Source organism: Mesoplodon densirostris, chromosome 4, assembly GCF_025265405.1.
Source record: "Mesoplodon densirostris isolate mMesDen1 chromosome 4, mMesDen1 primary haplotype, whole genome shotgun sequence".
Classification (NCBI taxonomy): domain Eukaryota; kingdom Metazoa; phylum Chordata; class Mammalia; order Artiodactyla; family Ziphiidae; genus Mesoplodon; species Mesoplodon densirostris.
The window spans coordinates 125689207-125709383 of record NC_082664.1 but is presented as its reverse complement, the minus strand read 5'-3'; the positions used below and the strand labels follow the sequence as shown (position 1 = coordinate 125709383).

General features: G+C 40.0%; 1 protein-coding gene across 1 annotated transcript in view; it reads left to right on the top strand.

Annotated features, from left to right (window-relative positions):
* Positions 1-3633: 3633 nt before the first annotated feature.
* The window catches only part of PIAS1 (protein inhibitor of activated STAT 1), a 124643-nt gene continuing 108099 nt past the window's right edge, over positions 3634-20177 (top strand). The window contains exon 1 of the mRNA XM_060097119.1: positions 3634-3701. Within this exon, the coding sequence (XP_059953102.1) occupies positions 3678-3701 (24 nt within the window). The 5' untranslated portion in view covers positions 3634-3677. The remainder of the gene's footprint in view (positions 3702-20177) is intronic.

Genomic DNA, 20177 nt, shown 5'->3' with positions numbered 1-20177 from the left:
ACTAGCTATCTATTTTACATTTGGTAGTGTATATATGTCAATGCTACTCTCTCACTTCATCCCAGCTTACCCTTCCTCCTCCCCGTGTCCTTAAGTCCATTCTCTAAGTCTGCGTCTTTATTCCTGTCCTGCCCCTAGGTTCATCAGAACCATTCTTTTTTTTAGATTCCATATATATGTGTTAGCATACGGTATTTGTTTTTCTCTTTCTGACTTGCTTCACTCTGTATTACAGTCTCTAGGTCCATGCACCTCACCACAAATAACCCAATTTCGTTTCTTTTTATGGCTGAGTAATATTCCATTGTATATATGTGCCACATCTTCTTTATCCATTCATCTGTCGATGGACACTTAGGTTGCTTCCATGTCCTGACTATTGTAAATAGAGCTGCAATGAACATTGTGCTACATGACTCTTTTTGAATTATGGTTTCTCAGGGTATATGCCCAGTGGTGGGATTGCTGGGTCATATGGTAGTTCTATTTTTAGTTTATTAAGGGACCTCCATACTGTTCTCCATAGTGGCTGTATCAATTTACATTCCCACCAACGATGCAAGAGGGTTCCTGGGGTTAATTTTTAAGTGTTGAGTGAGACCCACAATTGTTTTAGGGTCTCACAAAAATATTCTAAATCTTTAAAATCAAAAGGAAAAGTAAGTACACTCTGTTTGGATTACATTAGTCTTTATACTGATGCAGATGTAAAATACACTTTTAGGACTTCCCTGGCGGGCCAGTGGTTAAGACTACATGCTTATACTGCAGGGGGCACAGGTTTGATCCCTGGTCAGGGAATTAAGATCCTAAGATCCCGTGTGGTGCAGCAAAAAAAAAAAAAAAAAAAAAAAAAATATATATATATATATATATATAATTTTTATGGAAGAAAGAGCCTCTGAGGTTCTTTCTGACATCAAATATGTGGAGTCTTTCCACATCAATTCTCCAGCACCAACTGGGTATATGACAATTTAATTTTGACACTAACTCCAGAAGTAAGATCAGACCCCACAGGTTTAGTGCTCAGTCCCACAAGACTGCACCTACTTCAGCTACCAGTCACCAGTTCCATCGGTTTCTGACTGACCACATTTGAGGATTCCTGCAATCCCCTCTTCAGTTTTGATAATTCACTGAAATGACTCACAGAACTCAGGAAAACACTTTACTTACATTTACCAGTTTATTATAAATAAAACAACTCAGAAACAGCCAAATGGAAGAGATGCATAGGGTAAGGTACAGGGGGGCAGGGGGGGAGGGGATGCAAAGCTTCCACACCCTCTTCAGGCACCCCACCTTGCCTCCCGATATGCCTCCCATTGCTTCCGTTTATTCACTGACTTCTCTTTAATCACATTTGGTTTTCTATTGACCAGCTCCCATCCTTAAACTACGCAAGAGCCCCACCCTGAGTCACCTTATTAACATAAATTCAGGTGTGGTGGAAAGGGGCTTGTTATGATTAACAAAAGACAATCCTATCACTCAGGAGATAACGGTTTTAGGAACTCTGTGCTAGGAACCAGGGACAAGGTCAAATAATATCTGTTATATATCACAGTCCCTAGAAGGCAAAAGTGCCTGGGGCCACAAAAGTCAATGTGGTCCTGTCAGTTGAGTAGCCTTCCCAGCTGTCCATTTGTGAAATTATGGCAGCCTGGAGTACGGTGATGGTAGTAGAAACACAGTGAAATGGACAGGCTTGGGATATGTTTTTGAGGTAGAGTCAGCTGGATTGACCGATGGATTGGATATGAGAGGTTAATGAAACAGTGAAAACAAGGATGATTTCTACATTTTTGGCTTGAACAACTGGGTGGATGATAGTGCCATCCACTGAGAATACTGGGAAAGAAGGGTTGGGGGTAAAATCAAGGCCTTCTGCTATGGATCTGAGATGACCATGAGACATGAAGTAGAGATATTAAGTAGCCAGTTGGATTTGTGAATCTGGGTATTGGTGGAGGGGTCTGGGCTGGACAGAAATCTGAGAGTCATCAGTCTGTAGACTTAGCATCAAGGAGATCACCCGGGGAGAGTAAAGTAGAGAAGAGTATAAGGACTGAGCCCTGGAACACTGCAACATTTAAAGATTGAGCCAAAGAGCAAAAATTAGCAAAGGATTCTGAAAATGAGGCTCAGTGAGGGAACAAGAAAATCAGGAGAATAAGATATTGAGGGAAGTTCAGGGGGAAAAGTGTTTCAAAAGAAAGGAAGCTGTCAACTGTTTGCAATTCTGCTGAGAGGTCAATTTAGATAAGAATAGAGAATTGGCAGTTGGCTTTGGAAACCTGGGGATCATTAGTAATCTTGATAAGTGATCTTGATGAGGGAAGTCAAAGCTGGATCACAGTAGGCTGAGGAGTGAATGTGAAGTGAGGAAGTGGGAACACGCACTGTAGAGAGCTCTTGAAAAACCTTTCCGAGAATTTATGCAGTGAAGAGAGTCGAGAAATCGGGCAGTTCTGGAGGCGAATTTGGAGTCAAGGTTTGTTTCAGATGGGAGGAACTTCAGTATGTTTATATGCAGATAGAAATAATCTAATGGGGGTGGGGAGAGAATGTAATGATGTTGGAGGGAGGGGTAATTGTAGGAGTAAAATCCTTAGGAACATGGGAGGGAAAAATAAACAGGTCCCTGGTGGAGGGACAGGCCTTCATAGGCACAGGGAAACTTCATTCATAGTAACCCTAATGTTACTATGCCTATAAGAGTAGTTTTGGTGGTGAGAAGACAAGGAGTTCGCATCTGATATCTTTTCCATCAGGTGTGAGACAAAGTTGAACAGCAAAAAGTGGTTTGGGAGGAGGCTTTTAGTAGAGAGGGGAGGGTGTGAAATAATTCTTTCATCACGAATACTTAAATGTCAATTTCGTGGAGCAAGCCCTTCCAGGATTAAGTACATCTCCTCCCAACCCCCTTTTCTCTCACTGGACCGTTTGCTCGTTTTTGTTAGTCATCACCATTTGTAACTATCTTTTTTGGTTCAGTTGTCTGTTTCCCACTTTAGAGAACTACAGGGAGGCAGGAACTTTGTTGTACTTAATTTCCCAATGTATATATAGCCCTTAGAAACAGGGCCGGTACATAGTCACTAAATAATTATTTGTTAAAACAAATAAGTTAATGAATAAACGTCTTCAGAATTTTGTCTTAGAGGCAACCTCTTTTAAGTACTAGCTTGGGCAAGTCACTTTTTCTCTCCGAGCTTTTATGTCTGAATACATACATATACCACGGGAATTGTAATCTCTTCCCTGCCTACCTCACCGCATCGTCATAATGAGGATCTGAGCAAATAAACCTCGAAGCTTTGCAGAAGGGTTCCGCAGGCCGCGGAGGGGCGGGGCTCAGGCCAGAAGCCCTCCCGCTCCGGCCTTTCCCCGGAGGCGCCAGCCGGGCAAGGAGGAGGGGCGGTGAGCCTGGGGGGGAGTAACTGTCAAACCTCCTCGCTTGGCGCCATTATTTAAATAGTACGTGCCCATCTCGCAGCTGTACGTGCCCGGGGCGGGGCTGCGAGCCCCCGGAGCGGGGCGGAAGCCGGGGGCGGGCCGGGGAGGTGGAGGGGCGAGAGGGGATGGGCCGAGGCGGGGCCAGGCTGGCTAGAGGGGCGGGTCTGACGGCGGTCCCCGGCGATGTTCACTGCGCTTGCGCTGACAGACGCAAGATGGCGGACAGTGCGGAACTAAAGGTAAAGCGCAGCTCGAATTCACTTCTAATATTCGGCCACGGAGACTGTGCCGCTGGTGCCAGGGGGGATGCGTCCGACCCTGGGGGGCCGCTCGGGCCTGACTCCAACGGGGCCTGGAGTTGTAGAGAGGAGCGGCGCGCCGGGCCCCAGCCGAGGGGGCCCGGCAGCGGCGGGCCGCGGGCCCCGGGTGCCTCGGGGGCGCTGACGGGTAGTCCCCAGCGTGTTATTGTTGTGGGCGCCTCTGGCGGGGGTGGCGGGGGAAGAGATCGGGAGTCGGGAGGTGGGGGCCGCGGCTGTCCCTGGGGCTCGGCTTCCTCACCTTCCAGGCAGCCTCCCCGCCCCCCGTGGGGAGAGGGGGCAGGGGCAGGGTGTTCATGTTGGGGGCATTGGGAAAGCTCCCCGCCGCCGCTTCCTCTTCCTCCTTTGCAGTCCCGGACTCCTGTCAGGCGCTCTCCTCAGACCCCCGGGAACTTGGCTCCTGCCGCCCCGCCCCTCCGGGGCTCTCTGCCGCCCCCGCCCCGGACTCGGTTCTCCCCGGCTGCCCGCCTGTCAGGAGGCGCCCAGGGTGCCCCGTTTGTGGGCAGCGCGATCCTGGGGCGATGGGGTGGGGATGTGGGGGAGAAGCTCCAGTAAAGTTTAGCGAACCCCGGGCTGGCTTTGGGGTTCGACTGAGGGGTGACGGGGGAGTCTGTCTGGGCGGGACGGTACTCCTTCTCTCTGATTCCGGGCAACCGGGGGGAGAAACCCCTTCGAAGGGTGTGTATTTGGAAGCAGTGGTAGGTGGTGGGAAGCATCTACTCTCCCTTTTTTTTCGTCTCTTCCTTTTGGCTGGTGTGGAGGGTGAGAGGAGCCTTCGGGGGTCTCGGCACACACCATGATGGCGATGCTATAGCTGATGGAGGTGAATGGTTAGTGTTTATATCCCCCCGTTGCCTTTTGTTTGTAGGGACATCTTGCTGGCCATGTTGATTTGAACGAAATTCTCCCCTCATCCTACTTCAACCCCCAATAAATAGCACGTTCCTTCCTTCCTCTCAACTGTACCAATTACTCTCGCCTCGCGAAATTGGATGAAAGGGTGCCCCCTTTTCCCCGCTTTTTCTCCCACCCCAATCTTTACCTGATGATGGCTTCTTTACCGAAGCAGATATGCCACTACACAAGCAGTTGGGGGAGGGGGGTGGAACCCTTATGATTGGATTGTGACAAATGGGGCTCCGCTTGAATAATTTTGGTTCAGTAGCAAGCAGTTTTTAACTAACGCGTATTATTTCGAGGCTGTGAACGCGATATTCCCTTCTCTGTGGCTTCCTGTGTGTGAACCGAGTAGTTGGTTAAATCTTGACCCAGAGAACTGACATCTCTGTCAGAGTGGAGATTGGGATATAGTTGTAAATCTTTGGGGAGAGTCGTCTTTTTATAATTAATGAAAATTATTTAAAGAATTATCTCGGTTATAATGAAACGACAACTCCTAGAACAAGCAAACGCCAGGCTTCTGGAGAGTTTTTCAGTGGAAACCTTCGCTGAGAGATCGTTTTTCCCAATAATTTTTCAATGTTAACATTCCAAAATTTGTATATTTAGGCTCTGCCTTTGAGTGTCATTCTTTTTTAATTTACTTCTAATTGCAAATTAAGGGAGAGCAGATTTAGAATGGATGGTTTCGTTTTTTCCCAGTTGCAAACTATTGACTGAAATGAAAAAGCCCCAGGAATTTGAATATTTGGAGGTAATTAACTCTTGAAGTAAAAAAGTGTGCAACTTTAAGATACATGTTTTCTGTAGTTTTAAAATGTAGTCACTATGTTGCTGTGATCTTTGCCTTCTAATATTTATTTTGCTAGGAATCCTTTTGAATGATAGCTAATCAGTTCTGTTTTATGTGGACTACAGACTAAAGCTGAAAAGCTTGTGCTGGCTATGTTGTCACTCTTGATGCTGTCCAAAGAAACTGGTATGGAAAGCACATGCTGGGAGATTTCCTCCTTTGTTCTTTCTCATTTTAAGAAAGTGCCTTTGGGGATAGATGAGATCCCTGGTGTGAGTCTCGTTAGGTAAAGTTTCTCTTCACAAAAATGAGCCTGCATCAGATGAACGCTAAACACTTGGGGGGAAACATTATTTTTCTAAAATTGGTCTCCTGTTTTGCTCTCTCCAAAAGCTACTTGAGTTTTTCCAAAGGAGTTTTTTTTCTAATATTATGTTCTGTTGTACAGTTTTTTTCTCCAGATTATAATAACTGCTCTTGACATTACTGATCTGTCATTGTGTGTGCCCAGTACTTTGAGGAGCTGTGATAAATTGCTTAGTTAGTAATAGCTGTGTTAAACATGTGTATATTTGATTGTGGTTACTTTTGCTCTTTTTTTTTTTTGAAGGGGAGGAGATGATCTTAGGAACGCCTACCATAGTTATTTAAGAATGTGTATATGTAATTTTCTGTGCAGTAAGCTTTGGAAGATAACTCCTTTTGAAATTATACTTTCTGAGTGGTATTTTGTTTGTTTGTTTTTTGTGGTTTTTGGAGGTAAGTAGCACTTATTTCTAATAAGGAATGAAAGGTCAGAGTAAGAATTAAGAAAAACTCAGATTTTTTAAAGTTTTAGGTGAAAACAAAAGTATTCCAATGGATTTCCAACTATGAGGCTTTGAGTAAATAGTGATTTTGTTATCTTAATTTACAACCCACATTTCATTTTGCTGTGGATTGTATTCATAATTTCTTTCCTCATGACCCATTTTAGTGAGTCCTTTTAAATCTATAACAGGTCTGCAAGATCAGATGGGAAAAATGGATAGATCTGTACCCCCTGTAGGAATTGTGCAAGCTGCAACACTTAAAGATATTGCCAATAAAAATTAGATTGTGAGTCATACATATCAAAAAGTTCTCTGTACTAATTTGTTTATGAAAGGTTTAATTTTTCATTAGGGGAATACCCATAAATGACATTTGTAAGAATGTAGAGAGTGAGCATTTTATTGTCTTTAGGAACTCAAAAGCAGGAGGGTGTGATGGCCAGATGATTTTGGAAGTTAATCTGACAGCTTCATGTAGCTCCTCTTAAAGTACTTTAAAAAAAATTACAAATGTTTTTTGCATTAAAAGTCAAATTGTGTTATATTGCCGTTTTTAACTCACCGGAGGAACAGTGGGAAGGAAGAAGTTCATTATCATTTTAGTGGAGTAAATAATGGAATTCAAGGGGAAGAGAAATCATACTTCAAAAACCATACCTTTAAAAGTAGTATCTGTATAAGCGTGTCAGTAAATTCTGTTGTCATATTCTGCCTCTCTGTTTTCAAGAACTAGCCACTTAATTTTGATCTTTGTGGTGTAATTTGTCTGCTTTTATTTCAGATAGAAGCAAGTAAATCTGACAATTTATTCATGGATTTGAATTGAATCTCCATAACTTGCTTTTCTCAAGTGCCACATTTAGATGGCTTTTGTTTTAAGTCACCATTTTTATGAACAATATTTAAAAATTTGTAAAACACTTTAATATTTAAGTATTTCATATAATTGTTTTGAAATATCTCCTTTTCCTCCTCCGTTTTCTCCTGGATGATTGTATTGTCTTTCTCTTCAAAGAGTCTCTTGTAATCCCTGTTGATTGCAGTAGTGCTTAGGGGTGAGTCCATAGCTGATTAACCTTGGGTTTCTCCTGGTGAACTCCATCAACATGCTGCTCCAGGGTTCTTGCTGAGGCTTTTGAGTTCAGTGTAATTTGCACCCTTTCTTGCTTGTAACTAGGGATAAGAAAAGAAAATGTCTTAGAGTTGTAGTAGGGATGGGAAGAATTATCTAAGTTTCTGGAAAACTGCAGTGTTTATGATGAGACATAGCCTTTAAAAACAAACAAACCCCTGGTTCATTACTTAATAGAATTGATTCTGTGTTCTGAAGTATTCTGCTCTGGCATTAAGGACCTTTTTTTTTTTATGTTTGAATAATGTCTTATATGGTACTTTGCAGTTCATAATGTATCACATTATCTCATTTGATTTTTCCATCAGTTCTTTAAGGTAGGAAAGACAGGTAATATCTCCCTTTTACCAATAAAGTAAGCCCAGAAAAGGTAAGTGACTAGCCCAAGGTCATACAAATAAAAGTGGCAGGGACTTGAGCGTAGGTCTTGTGATTTCAAAATCCTGTACTGTAGGCTGCATTAAAGGTGCCATGTCAGTCCTGGAGCCCTCTAGGGTGCCTCGCTCACAAAGAATTCTAGTTATGTTGTTGCTAATACTTTCCCTCTTGCTCTATGCCAGGGGTATTTTTGGATATTCCTTGGGCTTTTTGCAAGGAAGATTTTTGAGTTTGTTAGTTGGAATCATAGACATTAATTCTTGCAAATATCATTTTACTTGAGAAAGTTTCAGCGAATACTGAAAAGTAAGCACAAAAATAAACAGCACCTGTAATCCCAGCACTTAGAAATATCATGGTTAACATCTGGGTATCCATTTAGACTTTCTGTGAGTAAATGTGTATGTATATACATCACAAAAGAGAAATTGTACTACTCTTTATTTGTAATCTGCTATTTTCATGGCTATCTTTCCAGGTTAGTAAATACAGGTTTTATATGATCATTTGAAAGGTAACATTGTATTTTATTCAGCTAGTCCCCTATCATTGGACAATCAGATTACTTCCACTGTTTTTTCTGTTTTGCTATTTTAAACAATGCCTTGACAAACAGCCTGATAGAAAAGTTTGCAATTAAAAAAAAATTATTTATTTATTTATTTATTTATTTATTTATGGCTGTATTGAGTCTTCATTGCTGCAAGTGGGCTTTCTCTAGTTGCGGCGAGCAGGGGCTACTCTTTGTTGCGGTGTGCGGGCTTCTCATTGCGGTGGCTTCTCTTGTTGCAGAGCACGGGCTCTGGGCTCACGGGGTTCAGTAGTTGTGCCTCGCGGCCTCTATAGCGCAGGCTCAGTAGTTGTGGTGCACGGGCTTAGTTGCTCCGCGGCATGGGGGATCTTCCGAGACCAGGGCTCGAACCTGAGTTCCCTGCATTGACAGGCGGATTCTTAACCACTGTGCCACCAGGGAATCCCCTGAAAATGTTTTATTCTAACTAAATATATTTATTCTACAGACCTTTTTTTTTTGTGCTTCAGGGAACAGTGCAGGTAGGATTTTGATTAGATGAAGTGTTGTGAGTGAAAAGTAATTTTTGATTTGTTCGTTGTTTATACCTTTATTATTTCTGTTCCTGTAAATCTGTCAGTAAACATAAATGCTCTGAATCAGAACATTTGATAAAGTATGAAATAGATTACAAAAATAGAAATAGATTATGAGAATTTTTGCTTTACCCATATTTTTAATCTCAAAGCAAAGTGTTGCCATAGTATAAGATTGGTAGGTGACATTGTTTCAGAGAGGCTGTTAGAGAAAGGAGGTTACATAGGCAATGAAAACATTTTTCTATCTTAAGAACCTTTATGGGTTAAATCAATTAATAAATGCATGTGTGAATTGAATTAATATTATTTGTGCAACATCTGAAAAAGTACTGCACTGTAGAAGGAACAGCTGATGAAATTAAGGGTATGAAATTGATCATACTCTAAATTTGATATGTTAAATTTGTTCCTCACCTAAATCTTTAGCATTTATATAACAAATTGTATCATTAGGACTTTTCAGAAATAGGTGATAGAGATATTTAAAAATACTTAGTTGTCCTTTACTATCAATTTCAGAAATAGTACTAATTGTTATGCATTTTTTTTTGCTATTCTTACTGCAAAATGTTTGAGTGCTACTTCCTCTTCCATGTTAAAAATTGTGGAACTCCCAATTGCTTTTGATTCCCTCTACTCTTGGTTTCGTGGTAGCACGTGAATAAAAACTCCCTAAGCCCCTACTCCCCTCAGAATTTTCTGGTAAACCTTCATTCTTAGCCATGAACTTCTAAAATTCGTCAAAATGAAGAAATCACCTTTTTTCCTTTTCTACTTCACATTAGATCAAGCAAACAAAACAAACACAAACCCTTTGAACATTAACTAGTAACTTTGAAATATCAATAACTTTCACAGGACTGTTAATATATGTTCCCGTTTTTAAAAGCTTCATCTCTTTCTTACCTTTCCTGCTATTCTTCTCTGCTTTCAATTTCCCCCCTTTGGTTGCCAGGTCAGTTTTCCCCAAACACTCCTTTCATCCTGTCACTCCAGTGGCTTTCCATTGAAAACAGGATAAAGTCTTAGCTCTCAGTTTGGTATTCAAGATTTTCTATAGTCTGACTCCAGTACATTTCATGTGTCTGTTTTGTCTCCTCCACTGTATAGCAAAAGTTTTTAACTTAAAGCCAGAGCTGTTAGTTTGCTTTTCTGTTGTTGACTAGTGTTCTGCTTTGTACACCACTCCATTTTCCCTCATCCCTACCCTGTGGACGCAGTAGGTGCCTAAGATATATTCGTGAAATGAATTACATTCAAGATTTGTTTCTGTTAGTGAGGGGGCAGATGCACATGTTTATATGACAAGTCTAAATTGTGAATGTTCGGCGATAGGGTCATATCTTCATACTTTTTTTCGTGGCTGCTGCGTAGATGAACTTGAATAACATTAAATCCAGGTAATTTATGAAAGACTGTTTTAGGTTTACCTTTTACATTTCTCATTGTAATGTTATAGCAGTAAGTAGAATAAAATTTTAAAGGCCTTCATCTTCACCCCACCCACTCCTTACCCCTTGCAACCTCTTTGGTACCTATTCTATTTTTTGAGAAGGAGAGAGCATAAGTTTTATTGAGGTATAATTCGCATACCATGCATTTCATCCATTTAAGTGCACAATTAAATGGTATTTTAATATACTCACAAAGTTGTGTAACCATCACCGCAACCAGTTTCAGAATATTTGTCTTACCCATCCCCCCCGCCCCCCGCACGCCAAAGAAATCTTGCACTCTTCAGCTATCACCCCATTGCCACAACCCATTCCACCCTCAGGCAACCACTATCTACTTTTTGTCCCTATAGATTTGCCTGTATTGAACATTTCGTATAAATGGAATCCTATAATATGTAGTCTTTTGTGTCTGACCTATTCATTTTTCTTTGGACATTTAATTATGTATGTCTGTATAACATTTGTAATTTATTGTATGTGTGTATGTCTAGATTCAGAACAAATTAGGGACATACATGGAACCCAGTAAGTAAATATTTATTAAATGAATGTACATGTATTACTATACATAATCTTACTATATACAGTATCGTTTGACTTTTTTCACTTAACTGTATACTATATTGAAGCTCTTTCCATGACATGTCCCAAAATGAGATGGTCTCTTTCTTTTTTACAGTGCAGATATTTCATATGTATGTTTGTAGAGGTTTACCTCTTGAATTTATCAATGTATATGTCTAAAAGTTCTTAACTTGTTTTGATGGTTTACTATATATGTATATTTTAAATAGTTGCCACATTTAATGTAACTCCTATAATATTAATATTGGAGTTTCACTTAAAAATAGGAATGAAAACTGTAACAGGTAAGGGTTGTTTGGCTTGAGGAGAAATGAATGTAGGCTCTTCATGGGGTGCTGGCAGTACACAGCCAAAGCAATTCATTTTGTATTTGGGTTTCTGAATGTGAGCAAGCCTGTTTTTAGCTTCATGGCATAGTGCTTAAAATAGAATTTAAACATGCTATCTTGTGCATTATGGTGAATTTTAAGACTTTTTCTTGTAGCCATGTAGGTCTAATCTTAAGATCTGAAAGATTTCAGGGTAAATATTTTTCTCATGTATTAAAATCATCAGTTTGGTCTATGGGCTTCTGTGAGTTACCCAAGAAAGAGAACGTAGAGGCACTTAGGTCAGAGTCTAGCTTATAGTAGGTATTTGGTAATTATTTGTTATTTATTCAGGAAGTATCATATTCTGTTGTTCATTATATGTTTGAGTTCCGACTGTATGTGAAATACCAGATTATCAGTTGGTTTGAGCATATCACCATATAAATGTGTGTATTTATTTAAACACTTGTTATAGTGGGATATGTACTAAAAATATTCATTTCTTAATCATCCAAGTAATGCACTGCCTATTACAGTGGTTCTCAAAGTGTGTTTCCCAGACCTCTGGTAGTTCTCCAGACTCTTTCTGGGGATCCTGTAGGTCAAAACTATTTTCTCAATAGAAATAAGACATTATTTGCTATATTGACATTTGCAAAATCAGTGGTGGGTAAGATTACATGAATTAAGGCAGTACCACTAAACTGTACTAGTTTACGGCATCATGCACTTGGGATTAAGATGATGAAGCAATAAAACTTATTAATTTCATTATGTCTCAATTCTTGAATACATTTTAAAATATATTTTGTGTGATGAAAAGTCCTGTAAACCACTTTTACTGAACACCAAAGCTGATGATGGTTAATTCAAGAAAAAGAACTTGTGCAGTTGTTTGAGTTGGCATGCTGAACTAGCTACTTTTTTAATGGGATACCATTTTTATTTGAAAGAATGGCTGACAAAGTATGGTTATAAAGACTTGGGTATTCGGCAGACATTTTCTCAAAACTAAACCAAGTGAGCCTGTCACAGCAAGACAAACTGACAATATTTGTTGCTAATGATAAAATTTCAGCTTTCAAGTGAAATAAAATTTTGGAAGACTTGTGTTTGCCGCTTTGAGCTTGACAGTTTCCCAATACTTGACTTTTTTTTTTTTGGATAAGATCAGTGGTGTTTTTTTTTTTTTAATTTTATTTATTTTTTGGCTGTGTTGAGTCTTCGTTGCTGCACACAGGCTTTCTCTAGTTGCAGTGAGCAGGGGCTACTCTTCGTTGCGGTGTGCAGGCTTCTCATTGCAGTGGATTCTCTTGTTGTGGAGCATGGGCTCTATGTGTGTGGGCTTCAGTAGTTGCGGCTCACGGGCTCTAGAGTGCAGGCTCAGTAGTTGTGGCACGTGGGCTTAGTTGCTCCGCGGCATGTGGGATCTTCCTGGACCAAGGATCAAACCCGTGTCCCCTGCACTGGGAGGCGGATTCCTAACCACTGTGCCACCAGGGAAGTCTCCAGGGTGGTATTAATGAATGTTGTATATTGAAGTTGTAAAGTGAAAGGGTCAACATTTGGAAGAACTGCATAACTCACTGAACCAATACTTTCTAAATAATCAATGCATAGTATTGCAAAGTAGTAAAAAGATCCATTGGAAATGTAAGACAAACCAACGGACTTGAGTATATCAGAGTAGGAAATGTTCATTGATGTGGTTTCAGATTCCATATTGGAACAGCCTTTAAGAAACTGCCACTTGTTGAGTTTTGGTAAAGGACCAAAGAATATCCACAGTTATCTGAGAAAGCTATTGAAATACGCCATCTTTTTCCACTACATATCTGCATGATGCTGAATTTTCTTCATGTACTTCAATCAAAACAACCTAATGCAGATTGAATGTGAAAGTGGATATGAAAATGAGGCTGTCTTTTTTAAACCAGACATTAAAGAGATGTGCAAAAATGTAAAATAATGACTATTTTTACAATTTTTTTTTGTCTTGGAATAGTCTTTTTAATTTAATATTTTGATATATGTTAAGTAATTTATTATTTTTTAAATGACAAATCTTTAAAATTTTTGTTTTCTTTTTTCTTTAAAAGTTTTTAATTATAGTAATATATACAAAACTTAAAATTTAGCATCTTATCCACTTTTATTTTATTTTTAAAAATTTATTTATTTTTGGCTGTGTTGGGTCCTCGTTGCTGCACGGGCTTTCTCTGGTTGCGGCGAGCAGGGGCTACTCTTTGTTGTGGTGTGCAGGCTTCTCATTGCGGTGGCTTCTCTTGTTGCGGAGCATGGGCTCTAGGCGTGCAGGCTTCAGTAGTTGTGGCACGCAGGCTCAGGAGTTGTGGCTCGCGGTCTCTAGAGTGCAGGCTCAGTAGTTGTGGTGCACGGGCTTAGTTGCTCTGCAGCACGTGGGATCTTCCCAGACCAGGGCTCAAACCCATTTCCCCTGCATTGACAGACAGATTCTTAACCACTGTGCCACCAGGGAAGTCCCTGTATTTAGTTTTAGAGTATTAGGGTGATCATATATAATTTATCAACCAAAGTGGGACACTTTTAAGAGTGGAAGGGGATGCTTTTAATAATGTTGCTAGAACAACAGATGTAAAATGGAAAACTTGAAGATCTTGTAATTTTTTCTAAAATACTTTTTTTGTGAAGTGCTAAGAAATGAGATGACAGTGATTTAAAAATGATAATAATAAAGAAGAGTTTTGTGGCTAAGTAAATTTGCAAAATGTTGGATGCAAAGTTAACATACTTCTTCTGCTGGACTTCTTAGGACCTTTAGTGTGAATGTTATTTGAGAAGGGAGGGCAGGATGGGGAATTATAGACGCTTGAATTTCCTGGACCAGTTTTTTTTTTTTTTTTTTTTGGGGGGGGGTCCTTATTTGAATTTGTTACAATATTGCTTTTGGTTGTTTGTTTTGGTTTTTTGTCCCCAAGGAATGTGAGATCTTAGCTCCCTGACCAGAAATCAAACCCTCACCCTGTGCATTGGAAGGCAAAGTCTTAACCACAGGACCACCAGGGAACTCCCTCCTGGACCGGTTTTGCCCCAGCACCCTATTTACTCTGAATATCTATTAACCGTATGAATGTAGTTTGGAAAATGGTGACTTGGAGTATCCTGTCATTTAAATTGGAGCTTTTAAATGTGAAGCTCAATCAGATTACTTCTCAGTTTTAAGTTTTATTTGGGATTTTGTTTTGTCATATCTGGGCAGCTAACTTTATTACAATGAGTAAAATTTGAAGTTTAAAAAATATAACCTCAGGGCCTCCCTGGTGGCGCAGTGGTTGGGAGTCCGCCTGCCGATGCAGGGGATACGGGTTCGTGCCCCGGTCTGGGAGGATCCCATATGCCGCGGAGCGGCTGGGCCCGTGAGCCATGGCCGCTGGGCCTGCGCGTCCGGAGCCTGTGCTCCGCAACGGGAGAGGCCACAACAGTGAGAGGCCCGCATACAGCAAAAAAAGAAAAAAAAAAAATAATAACCTCATAAGATAGTCATTATATTCCGCTGACATACTATATATAGAAAACCCTGAAAACTCCACACAAAAACTACTAGAACTGAAAAATGAATTCAGCAAGGTAGCAGGATATAAGATTAACATACAGAAATCAGTTGCATTTCTTTAACAATGAAATATCAGAAAAGGAATGTAAAAAAACAATACCTTTTTAAAAATTGTATTTTTAAAAAAATATTTATTTGATTGGAGTATAGTTGATTAACAACCTTGTGTTTCAGGTGTACAGCAGAGTGATTCAGATATACATATACATGAATCTGTTCTTTTTCAAATTATTTTCCCATTTAGGTTATTACAGAATATTGAGCAGAGTTCCCTGTGCTATACAGTAGGTCCTTGTTCATTATCTATTTTAAATATAGCAGCGTGTACACGTCAATCCCAAACTACCAGTCTATCCCTCCCCCTCCAACCCTCCCACTGCTAACCATAAGTTTGTTCTCTAAGTCTATGAGTCTGTTTCTGTTTTATAAATACGTTTATTTGTATCTTTTTTTAAGATTCCCCATATAAGTGATATCATACATGTCTTTCTCTGTTTGACTTACTTAGTATGATAATCTCCAGGTCCATCCATGTTGCTGCAGATGGCATTATTTCATCCTTTTTAATAGCTGAGTAATATTCCACTGTATATATGTACCACATCTTCTTTATCCATTCATTTGTCAATGGACATTTGGGTTGTTTCCACATCTTGGCTATTGTAAGTAGTGCTGCAATGAACATTAGGGTTCATGTATCCTTTTGAACCACGTTTTTCTCTGACTATATGCCCAGGGAGTGGGATTGCTGGATCATATGGTAGCTCTATTTTTAGTTTCCTATGTAACCTCCATGCTGTTCTCCATAGTGGCTGAACCAATTTACATTCCCACCTACAGTGTAGGAGGGTTCCCTTTTCTCTACACTCTTGCCAGCACTTGTGGTTTATAGACTTTTTGATGATGGCCATTCTGACTTGTGTGAGGTGATATCTCATTGTAGTTTTGATTTGCATCTCTAATACTAAGCTATATTGAGCATCTTTTCCCGTGCCTCTTGGTCATCTGTATGTCTTCTTTGGAGAAATGTCTATATAAGTTTTCTGCCCATTTTTTTTTTTTTTTTTTTTTTGCGGTATGCGGGCCTCTCACTGTTGTGGCCTCCCCCGTCGCGGAGCACAGGCTCCGGACACGCAGGCTCCGGACGCGCAGGCTCAGCGGCCATGGCTCACGGGCCCAGCCGCTCCGCGGCATATGGGATCCTCCCAGACCGGGGCACGAACCCGTATCCCCTGCATCGGCAGGTGGACTCTCAACCACTTGCGCCACCAGGGAGGCCCTTCTGCCCATTTTTTGAATGGGTTGTTTAAAAAAACAATACCTTTTAAAATCACACCAAAAAAAAAAAACAACTTAGGAATATACCTGACCAAAGAGGTGAAAGACTTATATGATGAGAACTATAGAACATTAATAAAGGAAATTGAAGATGAGTCAAAGAAATGGAAAGATATTCCATGCTCTTGGACTGGAAGAATTAATATTGTTAAAATGGCCACACTACCCAAAGCAATACACCAGTTGAATGTGATCCCTATCAAATTACCAATGGTATTTTTCATAGAGGTAGAACAAATAATTCTAAAATTTGTATGGAACCATAAAAGACCCAGAATTGCAAAAGCAATCCTGAGGAAAAAGAATAAAGCAGGAGGCATAATCATCCCAGACTTCAGACAATACTACAAAGCTACAGTAATCAAAACAGTGTGGTATTGGCACAAAAACAGACATGGATCAATGGAACAGAATAGAGAGCCCAGAAATAAACCCACACACTTACAGTCAATTAATCTTCAACAAAGGAGACAAGTATAAAATGAGAAGAAGACAGTCTCTTCAACAAGTGATTCTGGGAAAGTTGGGCAGCTGCATATAAATCAGTGAAGTTAGAACACACCCTCACACCATGCACAAAAATAACGTGGCTTAAAGACTTGAATATAAGACAAAACGCTATACACATGAAAAGCTGCTCAACATCACTAATTATTAGAGAAATGAAAATCAAAACTGCAATGAGGTATCACCTCACACCAGTCAGAATGGGCATCGTCAGAAAATCTACAAACAACAAATGCTGGAGAGAGTGGCGAAAAGGTAACCCTCTTGCACTGTTGGTGGGAATATAAATTGATACAGCCACTATGGAGAACAGTGTGGAGGTTCCTTAAAAAACTAAAAATAGAATTACCATATGATCCAGCAATCCCACTACTGGGCATATACCCAGAGAAAACCATAATTCAAAAAGACACATGCACCCCAATGTTCATTGCAGCACTATTTACAATAGCTAGGTCATGGAAGCAACCTAAATGCCCATTGACAGAGGAATGGATAAAGAAGATGTGGTACATATATACAATGGAATATTACTCAGCCATAAAGAGGAATGAAAGGAACGAAATTGGGTCATTGGTAGAGATGTGGATGGATCTAGAGGCTGTCATATGGAGTGAAGTAAGTCAAAAAGAGAAAAACAAATATTGTATATTAATGCGTATATGTGGAACCTAGAAAAATGGTACAGATGAACTAGTTTGCAGGGCAGAAATAGAGACATAGATGTAGAGAACAAACGTATGGACACCAAGGGGGGAAAGTGGTGGGGGGTGTAGTGGTCGTGTAATATGTATAAAATAGATAACTAATAAGAACCTGCTATATAAAAAATAAAGTAGAATTCAAAAATTCAAAAAAAAAAAAAAAAAGACAAAACGCTATACAACTCCTAGAAGAGATCATAGAGGAGATCAGAGGCAAAACATTTGTGACATAAATTGTACCAGTGTTTCCTTAGGTCAGTCTCCCAAGGCAATAGAAATAAAAACAAAAATAAACAAATGGGACCTAATCAAACTTAAAGCTTTTGCACAGCAAAGGAAACCATAAACAAAACGAAAAGACAACCTATGGAATGGGAGAAAATATTTGCAAATGATGTGACCAACAGGGTTTAATTTCCAAAATATACAAACAGCTCATACAACTCAACAACAACAACCCAATCAAAAAATGGGCAGAAGACTTAAATAGACACTTCTCAAAAGAAGACATACAGATGGTCAATAGGCACCTGAAAAAGATGCTCAACATTGCTAATTATTAGAGAAATGCAAGTCAGAACTACAGTGAGGTACCACCTCACACTGGTCAGAATGGCCATCATTAAACAGTCTGCAAATAACAAATGCTGGAGAGGGTGTGGAGAAAAGGGAACCCTCCTACACTGTTGGGGGTAATGTAAGTTGGTGCAGCCACTATGGAGAACAGTATGGAGGTCCTCAAAAAACTAAAAATAGACTTGCCATATGATCCAGCAATCCCACCCCTGGGTGTATTTCTGAACAAAATTATAATTCAAAAAGATACATGCACCCCTATGTTCATAATGGCCAAGACATGGAAACAACCTAAATGTCCACAAAGAGATGAATGGATAAAGATGTGGTATATACATACAATGGAATATTACTCAGCCATAAAAAATGAAATAATGCCATTTGTAGCAACATGGATGGACCTAGAGATTATCATACTAAGTGAAGTAAGTCAGAAAGAGAAAGACATACTATATGATGTATATTCCACTTATATGTGGAATCTAAAATGCGACAGAAATGAACCTATCTACAAAGCAGAAGCAGACTCACAGACATAGAGAACAGACTTGTGGTTGCCAACGGGGAAGGAGAGGTGGGAGAGGGATGGACTGGGAGTTTGGGGTTGGTAGATGCAAACTATTACATATAGAATGGATGGACAACAAGGTCCTACTGTGTAGCACAGGGAACTATATTCAATATCCTGTAATAAACCATAATGGAAAATAATTTTTTTAAATAAAATAAAATTAAAAACAGAACATTTGTGGGAATTCCCTGGAGGTCCAGTGGTTAGGACTCAGCGCTTTCACTGCAAGGGCCTGGGTTCAGTCCCTGGTTGGGGAACTAAGGTCCTGCAAGTCTTGTAGTGTGGCCAAAAAAAAAAGGGCCTCCCTGGTGGCGCAGTGGTTGAGAGTCCACCTGCCGATGCAGGGGACACGGGTTCGTGCCCCGGTCTGGGAAGATCCCACATGCCGCGGAGCGGCTGGGCCCGTGAGCCATGGCCGCTGAGCCTGCATGTCCGGAGCCTGTGCTCCGCAACGGGAGAGGCCACAACAGTGAGAGGCCCACGTACCGCAAAAAAAAAAAAAAAAAAAAAAATTGTATATATCTTTTTCTAAGCTTATTTTTCTCTGAAAGCCCTAAATCAAGACTAGCATATGATAACCTTATTTGTTTTTTTTGTGCACCCTGGATAGTGTTTATTGAATAATTACCTTAAGATTGGAGAATCTTGAGGAATAATAATCATCTGAATTCTAAGTAGTTGAACAATCTTATTTGTAACCTTAAACTTTGTTATATGGAGGGGAATTTCTTATCATGTGCCACTGGGCTCTATAGTCTTGACCCTGTTATATCCCAAGTTTTAAGGATGACCTATATGAATATTTAAGAAGCAAAACTCTCAGATTTTCTTGGTGTCAGAAAACTGGGAAGAATGTTAGATGACAAAATCAAGAGGAATTAATTCATCATCATCATCATCTCCTGTGCACTTACTAGATGTCATCTACCATACTTAGCATAGGTGATATGGAGAAAAGTGTCCTTGAAAGGCTCAAAGTCTAGGGCAGGACATAGACTAGAAAATCAGCTGTTTACAACACTGTGTGATAAATGCTACAGTAGAGAGTGCAGGGTGCAGTTCTTCAGGGTTTTGAAAGGTTGGACTAATGAACCTGGAAAAGAAGTTTAACAGCACTGTATATAAAGTTCTATTTTTAAATTTTAAAAATTGTATTAGAGGATGAGGAGGTTTAACCTAGTAGCATTTCATGTGAAAACAATTGAATAAAGGTTTTAGTTAACCTCAAGCTTAATGTGAGCGACAATATGATGTGGACGTGACTCCCTGTCCCTGCTGAAAGAAAAACATAACGTACAACGTCCTTCCACTTGCCTAAATAAAACAGGCCCGTCTAAAATGCCTTATTAGGTTGCACTGGTAGAAATAGCTCTGTTCATAATAAGAGAGATAGTACTAAGAGTAGTCAAACTATTATCTGGATTATTTCATTCACTCTGAGTACGATGGCCAGGGTGGGAAGGGGTCTATACCAAAAGGATGAAATTTTAGAACCATTGGGTAGAAGTTTAAGGAAAATTTAAATTCATAGAGCTTTTCAGTAATGTAGGCTGTTTTAAGATTAGATTGTGAACTCATGTAAGTGTTTCAGCAGAGGCTGGGAGGCCATCAATTAAGGAGGTTACAGTAGAA